The following is a 12,907-nucleotide window of genomic DNA, read 5'->3' as shown; positions in this document are numbered from 1 at the left end:
TTTCACAAACGAAGCAGAAAAAAATATATATACTTTCAGTATTCCCAAAACACAGCTGTTACAATGTCAGAACTTTAATATGTTTGCTCATTCGTGATGCTCAACAATTGAGGTTGTACAAGCGGTATTACTTGACCAGACCACGTCTTTGCTGATGAGGCCCAATGAACATGAAACCTGATCCAAAGCCGTGTACACTGAATAAATGAACTGGAACTGATTATACAGGGTGGCCCAACATACAGGACACACACGGGTAATCATATTTATTTTCATGCTGGCATTAAAACATTTCAGTTGTTTATTCTTTAAGTTCACATTTTATCTGCGACATTTAAAAATGAAAAATAACATTTGACTGAATTGAGACGAAAAATAATTGACGATATAACATATAATGTTCAAATCTTGCAGGTGTAATCTTGGAAAAGGTCCCGAATTAATTTCAATAGAGAATGCAGGCATGCATCAATGTTCCTGGAAGTCAGTTTAACCATTTATTAAGATAAATTAAATACCCCAATGTGCATTGTTAAAATAAATATAATCACCCTATGCATCCAAACTTTTGGGCCAGCCTGTATATTTCTATCCCCCACATCACATTCAGTCATTTATACAAACCTCCGTTTTCTACCTTCAATGTTTATTTACAAAACGTTGTCAAGTTTGAATATTTTATTCCTCAAGTAATACTCGTCTGTTCGTTTACTTAAAGTCTGATTCATTCCTATTGAACAGGGACTAATACAAACATCTGCAATGCACTTCAACCTACTACCTTGCTGAATAAATAATAAAAAAACTGAGAGCTATCTACCGAACACTGCCGAAGTAGTTGGTAGCAAAATGGAACCTGCACCCACCGATGCGGCCTTCTGGTGCGAGTCCACGCTCGAAAGGTACAACAGCTCTTGGTATGTACGTGTGCCGCCGTATGTGGCCAATCGACTGCGGCAATCAGTGGTGCGGGCAAAAGGACAACAAACTGAACACACGCAGGAAAAAAAGTTACCGCCTACCAGGATGCATCTCGTCTCAGGTCGACGTCTTCACCGGGGTTACAAATTTGTCCAAGTTTATCGGTCCTCTCTCTGAGGCAGCTGCTCTCCCGAGAAATCTGGAAGTCTCCCAGGGACATCAAGAATAGTTTTTTAGTGTCAGTCGCGCAATAATAATAGTAATACTACACCACTCGAGGCAATGCGTTCACAAGTAGTTCTCTGTTCCTGTGGCATTTCGAGGCGTTATTCTGTCAACGTTACGACCCGGTTTTGTTGTCGTCGTCGTCATCATCATCATCTGGGATCCGTCGAGGTCGAGTACGATGATCATCCATTGACCACGATGATGGTCGGGGTTCGTGCCTACGCAGGTGGCTCATGAGGCCAATCCGGGAACCTCCGAGTTGGCGGATGACACTCTGTCTGAACTCTCCCCCTGGAGTGAGCGAGAGAGGCCTCTGCTCCTGGAAAACCACGGCCGCCTCGCGAAGTCAGAACACGCGGCGCGCTCACACGGTGCTCTCCATGACCCACTCCGAACTCAGGCACAGCGATCGGCGCGCCGCCATCTTCGCCCCGTCGGCGTTGCGTGGCAGCGTGCCCCCGCCTGTCAGGTCGCCGGGGTCGCTCTTGCGCTTCCGGCCGCGCGCCTCGAACGACTGGCTCCGCTTGGCGCGTCCGCGCGGGAACTCCCCCGCCGCCGGCAGCACCGCGACGGCGCCGGCCGGCGGCGCCGCCGACTGCAGGCCGAGCAGCCGCGCCAGACGCTGCCCGGCGAGGGACGGCGCCGACGGCGTCGACGAAGCGGCCGCGCCAGCGGAGTAGGACGCTGCGCCCAGCAGCGGCGCCCGCTCCGAGCCCGGCACGAGGCTCGACTGGCGCGAGTCGACTGTGCTGCGGTCGCCGTCGTCGCTCGCCGACACCGGGCGCGCGCCGCCGAGGGGCGGCGGCGACGCCGGGGAGAAGAAGGCGTTGGCGAGCAGGCGGTCGATCTCGGAGCGGACGCCACAATCACAGGTCGCGCCGGCCGTCGCGATCGAGCCTGAGCGCGACGCCGCCGCAGCCGCCGCTGTCGTCCCGTTCCCGGCCTGCCCCGCGCCGCTCAGCGAGACGCTGTCGGGCGTCACCGACGACCTCCCGTCGCTCGACCCCAGCGAGCCGCGGCTGCTCACGCTCGACGCGGAGCACGTGCGGGTGCCGCCGAAGAAGTCGGCAGACTCGTACGCCGGCGCCTCGTCCGCGTGCCGGTGCCGGCGGTCGTGCCGGAGCGGCCGGCGATCGTAGGAGGCGGTCGGCGATGCCGGCGCGGCGCCGCCACCCCCGTTGGGGAACCGCGCCACCCCGCCGTTGTTCTTGGCCGCGTCGCGCGAGCGGCCGCTCGGCTCATGGCGGCAGCAGCAGCAGCTGTCCCGCGCTTCCAGCGCGGACGGGCACCACCGCCCGCAGCCGTCGGCGCGCGCCGCCCGGCCCAGCGCGCCGCGGTTGCGCGCCACGTAGACGCCGATGAACGCGAGCAGCGAGGCGACGATGAGCGCCGCGATGACGAGCACGACGGTGCCGCCCGCGTGCGCCCCCGTCAGCGCCCCCGAGCAGTCGGCGTCGTCGGCGCCGGAGCGGACGGGCGCCGGCGTGGAGAAGTGCACGCAGCCCAGGGCCCGCGTGGAGGCCGAGGGCGCGCCGGCGCGTGCGCACAGCGCCAGCACGCACAGGTCGTAGTCCGAGCCACCCACCAGCTGCGACACGCGGAAGCGCTTGCTCGTGGCCGGGATCATCCTGGAGGGAGGGAGGGACCCAAAGATATAGAGGGCTTCAGTGAACTTTGTCAGGAACAATGCGAAACTGGCCATATCATCATCATCATCATCACGATCCATGGGCATTGGTTTCCACTTTCCTCTGTCTTGTGCCAATATGCTCAAGTAGTGGCCACATCTTGTTGGCACCAATCTCTTACGATGTCGCCGTCAAGGCCTCTCCCTCTCTTTCCGGTTCCTTCCATTTTTCCGAACACCAACAACAACACTTTCAATTTACTGGCGATCTATGGGGGCCACAAAATATGCGATTGAAAGAAATGGCTTATCCAGCCACTGTCGCATCTTCAAGGCCCTGGTTTCTGTCAGTATTTGGCTGGAATGTCACGATGCTAAGTTGAAGGTGGGGGGCGTGTGGGTGGGGAGGTTGGTTCCATTCATTTTGACGCGTTGGGCTACAGAGGGTGACCTCCGTGTGTGATGTGACTGACGGAGGGGATTTAGAAATGGGGTTTTTGAGCGTGGGTTTGTTGTTGTTGTTGTCTGTGAACACAGCGGTAACACAATGGTATTCATGTTACACTGGAAAAAGGTGTAAATGTTACATTTCTTGTTAAACACCAAAAAAACCGACATGATGACCAAAAATAACGAGGGAAGGGAGACGACAGAGACGCGGGCGCAAAGCTGTCGACGCCGTGCGGTTCGCTCCGACGTTCTCGCGCTCGCGGCTGCGCTCTTCGCAAAGCTGATTTGCCAGCGAAGGTTGAAATTGTTTCCGCGTTACGTACGTACGCCGATCGTCTTTCGCACCGCACGCCGTGCTAATCGGATGCGCGGTGCCTCCTGTTCGTACGTTCGTAATGGGAGGTCGCGTACAGACGATCCGTTATAAACCGAACTCTCCCGCAAAGTTGCGTTGTTGCCGTTCGGGATTTGTCCTTTAGCGCACGGGGCGGGCGAGCAAATGCCGTCAAAGGGATATTGCCCAAACTTTGGAGACGCAAACTGAAGCGAACACTTTTATTTTTTTTGCCTCGACAGCAACCCCGATGGCTTCCGTACTGGCAATGAAATCCGTCTGAGAAATGCTCGGGGAAGCGTAATAGAATCGTATGTATGCATGTTGAACTTCTTTCCAATTATACGTGCTAATTGGAGGTGCCGGGATAAGGACGACAAACTAAACACATTTAAAACTTTCGTGACTGCAGGGATTCATCTTCTTGGTTCTTTCGGTAAAGTCACGTAGAAGTGAAGTAATAAAATAAAAAAATAAAAACATAATAAAATTAAAAAAAACTATTAGAAGTAATAAAATAATAAAAAAATAAACGTAATAAAAAATATTTGTTATTTTATTATGTTTTATTATTTTATTACTTCCCTTCTACGTGACTTTACCGAAAGAACCAAGAAGAAGAAACTAAACACACGCAAAAAAATGCATGCATGTGGCGCGATGTTTCTAACTTGTATACTCAGAATGTTTATCAACATCATGGGACCTCCTTTGCCAGTTCGAAAATATGAGAATAGGTTTTTCTCCTTTTTTCTGGCAACAAAACAGGTGTTAAGTTGTTAAAACACCAAAATGAAACCTCTTTACAAGGAATCATGTCTGCATTAACCACAATGCTTGTGGTCAAAATGCAAACAAAAAACATACTCTGATTCCTTGTGAAAGGTTTCAGATTGGTGTTTTAACAACTTAACACCCGGTTTGTTGCCAGATAAAAGAGGAAAAACTTATTTTCATGTTTATCAACGATTAATATAATGGGAGTGTGGAGCGGTGGTACATTGGTTAGCACACTGCCGGTATAAACCCGAGTTCGATTCCCAGCCACGGCGGACACGAGTGGCGATTGATATCTGGACCAGTGCTGAGCACCCCGCTCACCAACCAGCACTGACCAGCACGGTGAGGTATGGTCAAACAACCTCCGTGACTCACAGGGCGTGCAGACGGTTTCATCCAGCAGTGGATTGACGAGGGGATAATATGATAATTGTTTTTTTACCCTTTTATCTGGCAACAAAACTGACACCTTTTTTACGAGGAGTCATGTTTGCATAGACCACAATACCTGCAGTCTTAATGCAAACAAAAAACATAACTCTGATAATGTATGCACTGTCCTTGAAGTTGATTGGTCCACACCCGAGACAGCTTTCCTTAGAGCCTAGTCTCACATGGGTTGGACCAGATGACGCCCAAAGGCGCACAACTCAAAGACAATGCACCATCAGAGTATGAGAGCTCGGGGTAAGCATTTACACCAATTATCATATTTTTTTGGCAAAGGAGGTACCAATGGTGAGGGGATAAGAGTTACTCCCAGAAACACTAAATTCACGCTACTCATTATTCCTTGAAGCGGCCATCGCATTCACCTTACGTCCATGTCTACCCAGCGAGTGCATCGCATCCAGGAGGGTGACCACCGGGGAGATGGAACGATGAGATCAGTTTGTGTGCTCCAGGTGGCGGGCGGATCGTTGCGTCGCAGGATGACGGGCGGCAGCGGTGGTATCGTCCGGCACCGGTTTTTTACAAGGTGGGCTTGTCACACCGTAAGTCATTCGCTGCGCTCGCTTAATCTCTTTTCACTTTAACCCTCGGACGTGGGGGAAGTGTAACGTTGTAAATGATAAATGGAGTCATAAGCGTGGAGGTAACCGCGCAAAGTGGTTACAACCGCAGCACACTTTGAATCCACGCAAGCTGTCGGTGTGCATGTTTGTACACGTGTTTGTGCAGTTGTTAAATTAAATGTGTGGGTATAGGGATATTTTGTATATATGAATTCGAATTTTGTGTATTTCTTATTAGAAAAAAAAAATCACACGGCACTTTCGAAAAGTGTTCAAATTTACCGAAAAGATAAAACTGCTTCAACCCAAACCATTTGTCCATGTGAAGATGGCTGAAACGCCGGTCACATGACACGGGTCATGATAATGCTGTCCCGTAAAACTGACCTCTCACATTTTGTGTAAGAGTGCTTTTCATTCCGTGGAAGTTATAACAGTATAAAACGTGAACCTATAAAACATCGGGTGGGATGAATTATGGGATCGGTAAGCTGTGTTTTGGATTGTACCATATTTTCAAATTACATTTTATCCATTGATGTATACAACTAGAGTTAAGCCGATGTGGCTGTGTGGCTCAGTGGTAAAGTATTGAGCTCAATTTGGAAAGTTGCCAGTTCCAATCCTGGGCCAGGGGTTTGACTCAGCCCATCATGCATCTGGGGTCAATAAAATATGTACCACTTTGTAGAAACATCCACAGTTGTTGTCACATGGACTCAAACATATCATAAGAAAGTGTGATATAAGTGTTATTTCCTAATTGCTTATGCCTCAAAAGTCTCAGAAAATGGCTATTATTCCCCACAAACTTTGCTTTTGTGACCAGGACAGTGATATTTTGAAATTTACCTATTTTTTATGAGAAAACGTATGCATTTGTTGTCATTCCTTCACGTAAAGTCCTGGTCACAAAAGCAAAGTTTGCGGGGGAAAATAGACATTTTCTATACTTTTTAGTCATAAGCAATTATAAAATAACACTTACTACCCAGGAGCAAAAATCGTGTTACATAGTGTAATTCGAAGTCTCAACGGGATATCGCATGGCCAGAAATAAAGGATGTTGTTTTTCATTCCATCTTTCATATTTTCGAGCTTTTTGGAAAACGGGAGCGTCGGCCTTAGACGGTGCAACGGCAACGTTAATTATACACTGGTCAACACACTTTTTCTGTGATAAGGTGTTCCAACGGTGTTAAGGTAATTTTGGGGTGCTGATTCCAAATCTGGCATCAGTTTTTGTCTATCACACCAGGTTTTTGAGATATCAAATATTGCATTTTCAATAAAAACTGCAGAAGAAAAATATTAAATAAATGTGGATATCTACATAAAATGATATTATAAACACATTATCCTAAAAATATAGCACAATGCTTTAACATTAAAGCAGTCACTGACTCGCAACAACTTGCAATCATAAGTGACAGAGTTAATTTCGGGTAAAATCAATGAAAATGGGGTATGCCGATAGCATAAAATGAGATGTGATAGAGCAAATCTGAGATCAGATTTGGAATCAGCACCCTGAAATTAGTCTAAAACAGCTGCAAAAGTCCAGGCCGGAAAAAAACGTTTTTTTGTTGTTGACCAGTGTTATAATTGAACACTTTTCGGTATTCACGCCATTGTCGTCGCAAACAAGGCTACCGCGAAGCTGCAGTGCTTCGTAGACGAGTAGAGTCTGCCAGGAGGGGGGTCAATATTGATCAATATGGATGCGCGGTTTCACGCAATTATGCCGCGCGCACCAACACAAAATAATAGCGCGAGCGGGAATACAAGCGACAAAAAGTAATATTTAAAAAAACTTTTTCAAAAACACGCTTTAATGAAATTGACCGTGCTATTAATGGAAGAACTCCACGACTCCAGGAAGTGGCCCGAAGCTTGCAACAACGTAAGGGGACTGTGGGCAATTACAGCCAACGTCAGTTTACCGTGGACAATTAGACCCAAGCCGAAACATAACATATAAAAAAAACTTTGTTTAAAAAAATATATATATTTTTTCAATGATAGAATATAGTATTGTCATCAGTATCACATACGTATACCACGTTTGCAGTCGATACCACATTGGGAAGTGGGTTCCAATTTAGTTACAAGATTTGAGGATACAACAACAACAACGACGACAACGACTTCTCTACGCGCACTTCGCTCGGAGGTCGACGATCGAAGCGGACGACCGCGACCCTTCAAAGGAATAGCGTCACCCCCCAATGGGCCCCCCCCCCCCCACACACACACACACCCTCCCCCCCCCCCGTATCAACCAAATCACTCGTGACGCCGGTGTACGGCAGTCAAGAGCAGTTCACGCGGACGCTGTCGCGAGAGGTCACACACGTGCGTTTGGCGTGGCGTTCCTTCAGCGGCGTGAAAAACAAATGAATGAATACATCTTCTTGGTTCTTTCGGTAAAGTCACGCAGAAGGGAAATAATAAAATAATAAAAATAAAACATTATAAAATAATTCTCACGACGTTTCGGCCACAACGCAAGCAGCCATCCTCAGGTGAAGAACAGGTCTGTCGGAAAAACAGCGTCTGAATGAGAGACGGCTACTTGCGTTGTGGCCGAAACGTCGTGACAATTATTTAATTATGTTTTATTTTTATTATTTTATTATTTCCCTTTTACGTGACTTTACCGAAAGAACCAAGAAGATGAATCCCTGCAGTCACGAAAGCTTTAAATCGAAAAGAATGAATACATCTCTACCCTAACCCTAAATTAGTTTGTTATATTACCCCCCCCCATCACCGGATATTTGACGTGCCAACGTGTGCATCTAGGGCTAACGGACCCGCACTATTAACCAGGGCGACCGCTGGGCTCGCACCACGGAAACCTCTGCAGCACACCGAGTAATCAAAAGACTCTCCTCCGTTGCCACGCACACTCTTTGCTGCTGCCCGCGGCAGCCGTTTCTATTCCCGGAGGGAAACCTTCCGACGTGTTCGTCGATGGGCACTGCGTTGAAATAAATAGGCGACGTTTCGGTCAACTGCTCTTCTCGGCAGAGGGTCTGGAAGCGTTCACGGTCACGTTTTTTTTTGTTTCGAGCCGTCCTTGAACGCGTCGCCATTATTTACTCGTGAGCTCTCCGCGCCCGAGTTGTGCTGGCATGAAGGAGAGCGGCGAAGCGTGCGACGCATTCGCCTTTCGACCGCGATCCGTCCCGTGCGTCACCGCAGCCTACGCCGCGAAACGGTTAAACACGGCATCGCAGCGTGCAAGCAACTCGCCGATGTTCAGACGAAGATATGTCGGGGGCGGTGTACCGCACTCACAGTCCACAGGGCGCCGAGGCTTCGGTTCTATCTCCCGGAACGGCAGTCGAAAGAATGGTGCAGCGCGTTTCTTAAATCCACCTCCACCCCTGCCTCCCCCCTCTCCTCTTCCCGCTGCCTGTGCCCACCCAGCAGTCAAAACGGGGTGACACCACAGCAAGGCAGTAGCCATGGAGTCAACATTGGGGGGGACCACATCTTACAAGGGGTCTGGGGGTCCCCTCCCAGAAAAAAAATCTTAATTTGAAGACTAAATTCCTGCCATTTCGTGGCTAAAATATTTTAAAATTCACTAACACATGGGATGGACTTATTTTTTTACAATAATGTCTAATAGTGTATTGTATTACATTGCTCAGTTTTTTCTTTTTTGCCTTTTCCTGTTTCATTGTATGTAATGGAAGAGATTAGCGATTAATAAAGTACAACCATAACCACAATAACATGAACATAAATCTATGCATTGATTGATATGAAGACAAGTCCAGATATTGTGGGCAAAGTTGAGCAAATTGTTCTTTTTATTTACATAGCATAGCAATTATTATTATTTTAAAAAAATATTTTAGAGCAACATATTGGGAAGGACATTTTGAGCATATTTGAATACTGGGGGGGGATGTGTCCCCCCCCAGTATATATTATAATTACGGCCTTGCACCACACTACGTTGATCACGTGCATTGGGGGCAAAGCGTGGGTACTGCCACCTCCTCCAAAGACCTCTGGCCATGCAATGGAGGAGTAGGCCACTCAACCGACGACATCGGCTCCCCAGAGCTCCCTCTAGCGGGGAGGCCCTTCCGCCCGGCAGCGGTGCGAGCGAGCAGTTGCAGGGCTGCGCCTTTGTCTTCACCTCGGACAGCGTGCAGGGCGGTCGAGAAAAGGGTGGATTCAGGTTTTTCAAGACACTCGCCACAGCCAGTCATCACGAGAGTTTCAATGTCCACGGACGCGTCGTCCTTCAACAAATGCCTCGCGCTGTGGCGAAGCCGAGTCATCTGTGGACGTTGAGAGACGCGTTCGCGTGCCGTAAATCGCGAACGTTAATGCCCGTCGTGCGTCGCGGCCCAATCCCCACATTGAACATTAGCCGCGAGAAAAATTGTCTTTGCGTAAAACTTTTGGGACACTTGCGCAAGCAGATAATGAACGCGAACCGTCTCTCCAGTTAGTTAAATAAAGGACGTCGAAATTAAATGAGTGAGCAGCCGGGCACATCCAGGAACAAGACAAAGGTCCCCTGTATAGCCTTTAACAGACTGTTAGGGCAAGTGCTGTTATAGAGCACCTATGAAGGCCGGAACGGCCTTCATAGGTGGACAGCACCACGCCCGGCCGCCTTTGTCTCCCTCGTGGCAATGTTGATACATTGCACTCATCTGAGGCCGAGTCGATCTAAGGGAGGCATGGGACCGGTTCAGATAATCGTCATCGGTGTTGGCCGTGAGCGGGAATCGAACTCGGGTCGCCGGGTTCGGAGTGCACCGCGCTAACAGCGACGCGAATGCTCCCCGCACACACACGGGCACACATAGTCACGCCCGCAGACACGAAGACGCAATTAAAACTGGACAGCTTAGGCACAGAGCTTTCATATACCGTGGATCAATACGGATGGGAACAAGGTCGCGCAAAAGGCCGTGTGGTCAGCAGTTTGAAAATTGCAATCCGCCCGCGAGAAAATTATTCCGTACATAACGCAAGAATAACCCTAAGCAGCGGGCCCCCAACGGTCTCTGCATCACGCGCAAGACTGATGGGAAGAGTGCTGCCCTCCACTCTGAGGACCAGAGGTCACCTCGAAGGGATCTCAGCGCCAGCTCCGTGATATCCGCTTCTGCGGGCCCTTCTCGGGCAAGAAGGCTCGTCGCTTCCTCTGCGAGGCATCCGAACGGACGATTCATCTCGCTGTCGCGTAAAAGTGTGATGACGAAAAAAAATCCAAATCTGTTTCAAACGCTCACGGTAGGCGAACCCGATTTGTGCGTGTGTGAGAATCAGCTGCAATTGATGGCGACCGGTACCTGAACCGGTCCGGAGCCCCCATTGCCTTCATTGACACAAAATGGTGAAATATGGTCGAACAACCCCCATGCCCTGCACAGCTGGGGGGCGGGAAGCCTTCATATGGCAGTGGATTAACAAAGGGTCTGTCAGTAATAAAACAATCATAAAAAAATATATACAGCCTCTTCCAGCCTTGGACATCACCGCACACAGCGTTCTACGCAATCGAAGATCCACGCCGGGGGGGCACACAAATCACCCCCTTGTGGTTGAAAAACGCAGGGCCAGGGCGATGCCTTCGTTGAGCATAAATTCCCACAAAGGGGGCAAAGCATCGTGGGGGTTACCGTGCCGGTTGGCCGCGTCCTCCTTCAGGCATCTACCGCTCGGCTCGGCTCGGGCCCAGCGGTCGCCCCTCGCTGAACATCACTCCCCTTGGAATGCGTGCCGCGGGGCGTCACTGTAGCACGTCGGAGATCCGGGGACGTTGCCCGCCCCCCCCCCCCCCCCCCCCCCGTGTAGCCTGGCGCACCGGGGTGACGCTTTTGTTGTGCACGTTAAATAGTGAAAGTCGCGCAAATTGCTCAAAACTGGGAAAGCCACGCAGCGACGTGCCCCCCTCCCCTCCTGTCCAGACATAACGCCCCCCCCCCCACCGCAACCCGCTTGTAGGCCGACGGCGCTTGCGTTCACCTCGTGGCCTCGCGGTGACAGCCGCCAGTCGGGCGGACCCCTATCGCGGGACACCTCGAGTTGTACAACGCGGCGGGGGGGGGGGGGGGGGCAAGGCGCGGTACGGGCATCGAGTTCCGACGTCGACGCAACAGTTCAAACGGCAGCCGTCCCCCGTAACGGGGTAAGCCGCGTTATTTTATCCCACCGCGTGCGAGCGCCCGCTCCGTGATTTGCGCCACGCAGTGAAAACGAAAGCGCCGCCGAGTCCGCAGGCGTACACGCGCGTCGCATTCCATTGGTTATTTTAATTGCCGTCAACTTTTTTCAAGAATATCTCAATGCGCAAAAACACTCAAGCGTTGACCGACGCTTGCCGAGGGCGATGTGTAAATGTTTTAAAGTCCGGAGGCACAGCTGGAGGGGAAACGGCGCGCGATGCCCATGCCAGAGACTGGAGGCCCTCCCCCCACCGCTGAGATTCGAGAGTTTGAATTTAACGCAACACTCCTTGTCCGTTTACGCACGCGTGCAATCGTCACACTGTGTCGGTGCAATTTTTATGGAACTTGTGATTCTACTCCGATCAGTCTATGAATAATCAATGATTAATTATAGATTTGAAGTTTTCGTGACTGCATGGATCCATACTCTTTGGTTCTTTCGGTAAAATCACGTAGGTGAAAATAAAAAAAAAGTGGAAACAACAAAATTAAATCACGACGTTTCGAGCCCAACACAAGCGTCCTTCATCATGAATAATTGTGCACTATTTTCGATTACCCATGTGACACAGTTGCTGTTTTGGCTCCGATGACTATTTCAATTCCGGTAAGTTGATTTCATTTATTTTTGCTTTTTGTAAAACGCTCAACAATTTTTTTGATTTTACTAGGTAAGGCCCACTGAGCTATACGGCTCTTGTTCAGAAGCGACCTGGCCACAAATGATAGCACAACGAAATGGCACATAATGTGGAATTTTATAGCAGCCAAATACTCGAAGTGCACGCTTCTAAATGCGGAAGGGAAAACCGGAGGACCCGGAGAAAAATCCACGCCACCACAAGGAGAGAGACACGCAAACTCCAAAAATACAGCAGCCGTCAGGGTCGGGATTGAACCCACGATCTCCTGTATACCACGCGAGGTAGTTAACATCTCCTAGCCACCGTGATGATGATGAGAGAGACACGCAAACTCCACATATACAGCAGCCGTCACGGTCGGCATTGAACCCACGACCTCCTGTATACCAGGCGAGGTAGTTAACATCTCGCCGCCGCGGCGTCATTTTGGAGCGGGAGGTCACTGTTGCAATTGGAACTCATTCTGGTCTCTTGAATGCTCACCTTGTTCAACAATATAAACTCGAACGTTTGAACTTTGAATCTTAGTAGCCACCCGTGGTTTAACCAGGCTCTCTCTGCTGCCATCCATCCTTCCTTACCCCCCTCTCTCACTCTTCCTCCCATTCCTTTCCTGCGTTTCCCCCCACCCCTGCTCCCTGGGTCACAGTTGTGGATCGCTACGACCGCGTGCGTGCGTGCGTGTGCATCGGTCGTTT

General features: G+C 49.9%; 1 protein-coding gene across 1 annotated transcript in view; it reads right to left on the bottom strand.

Annotated features, from left to right (window-relative positions):
• Positions 1-335: 335 nt before the first annotated feature.
• The window catches only part of LOC133356217 (leucine-rich repeat and fibronectin type-III domain-containing protein 4-like), a 157,159-nt gene continuing 144,587 nt past the window's right edge, over positions 336-12,907 (bottom strand). The window contains exon 4 of the mRNA XM_061573592.1: positions 336-2,777. Coding sequence (XP_061429576.1) covers positions 1,514-2,777 — 1,264 coding nt within the window. The 3' untranslated portion in view covers positions 336-1,513. The remainder of the gene's footprint in view (positions 2,778-12,907) is intronic.

The sequence above is a fragment of the Lethenteron reissneri genome, chromosome 53, assembly GCF_015708825.2.
Source record: "Lethenteron reissneri isolate LAM-NWPU_2019-01 chromosome 53, ASM1570882v1, whole genome shotgun sequence".
Lineage (NCBI taxonomy): Eukaryota > Metazoa > Chordata > Hyperoartia > Petromyzontiformes > Petromyzontidae > Lethenteron > Lethenteron reissneri.
This window is presented reverse-complemented; position numbering and strand designations above follow the sequence as displayed.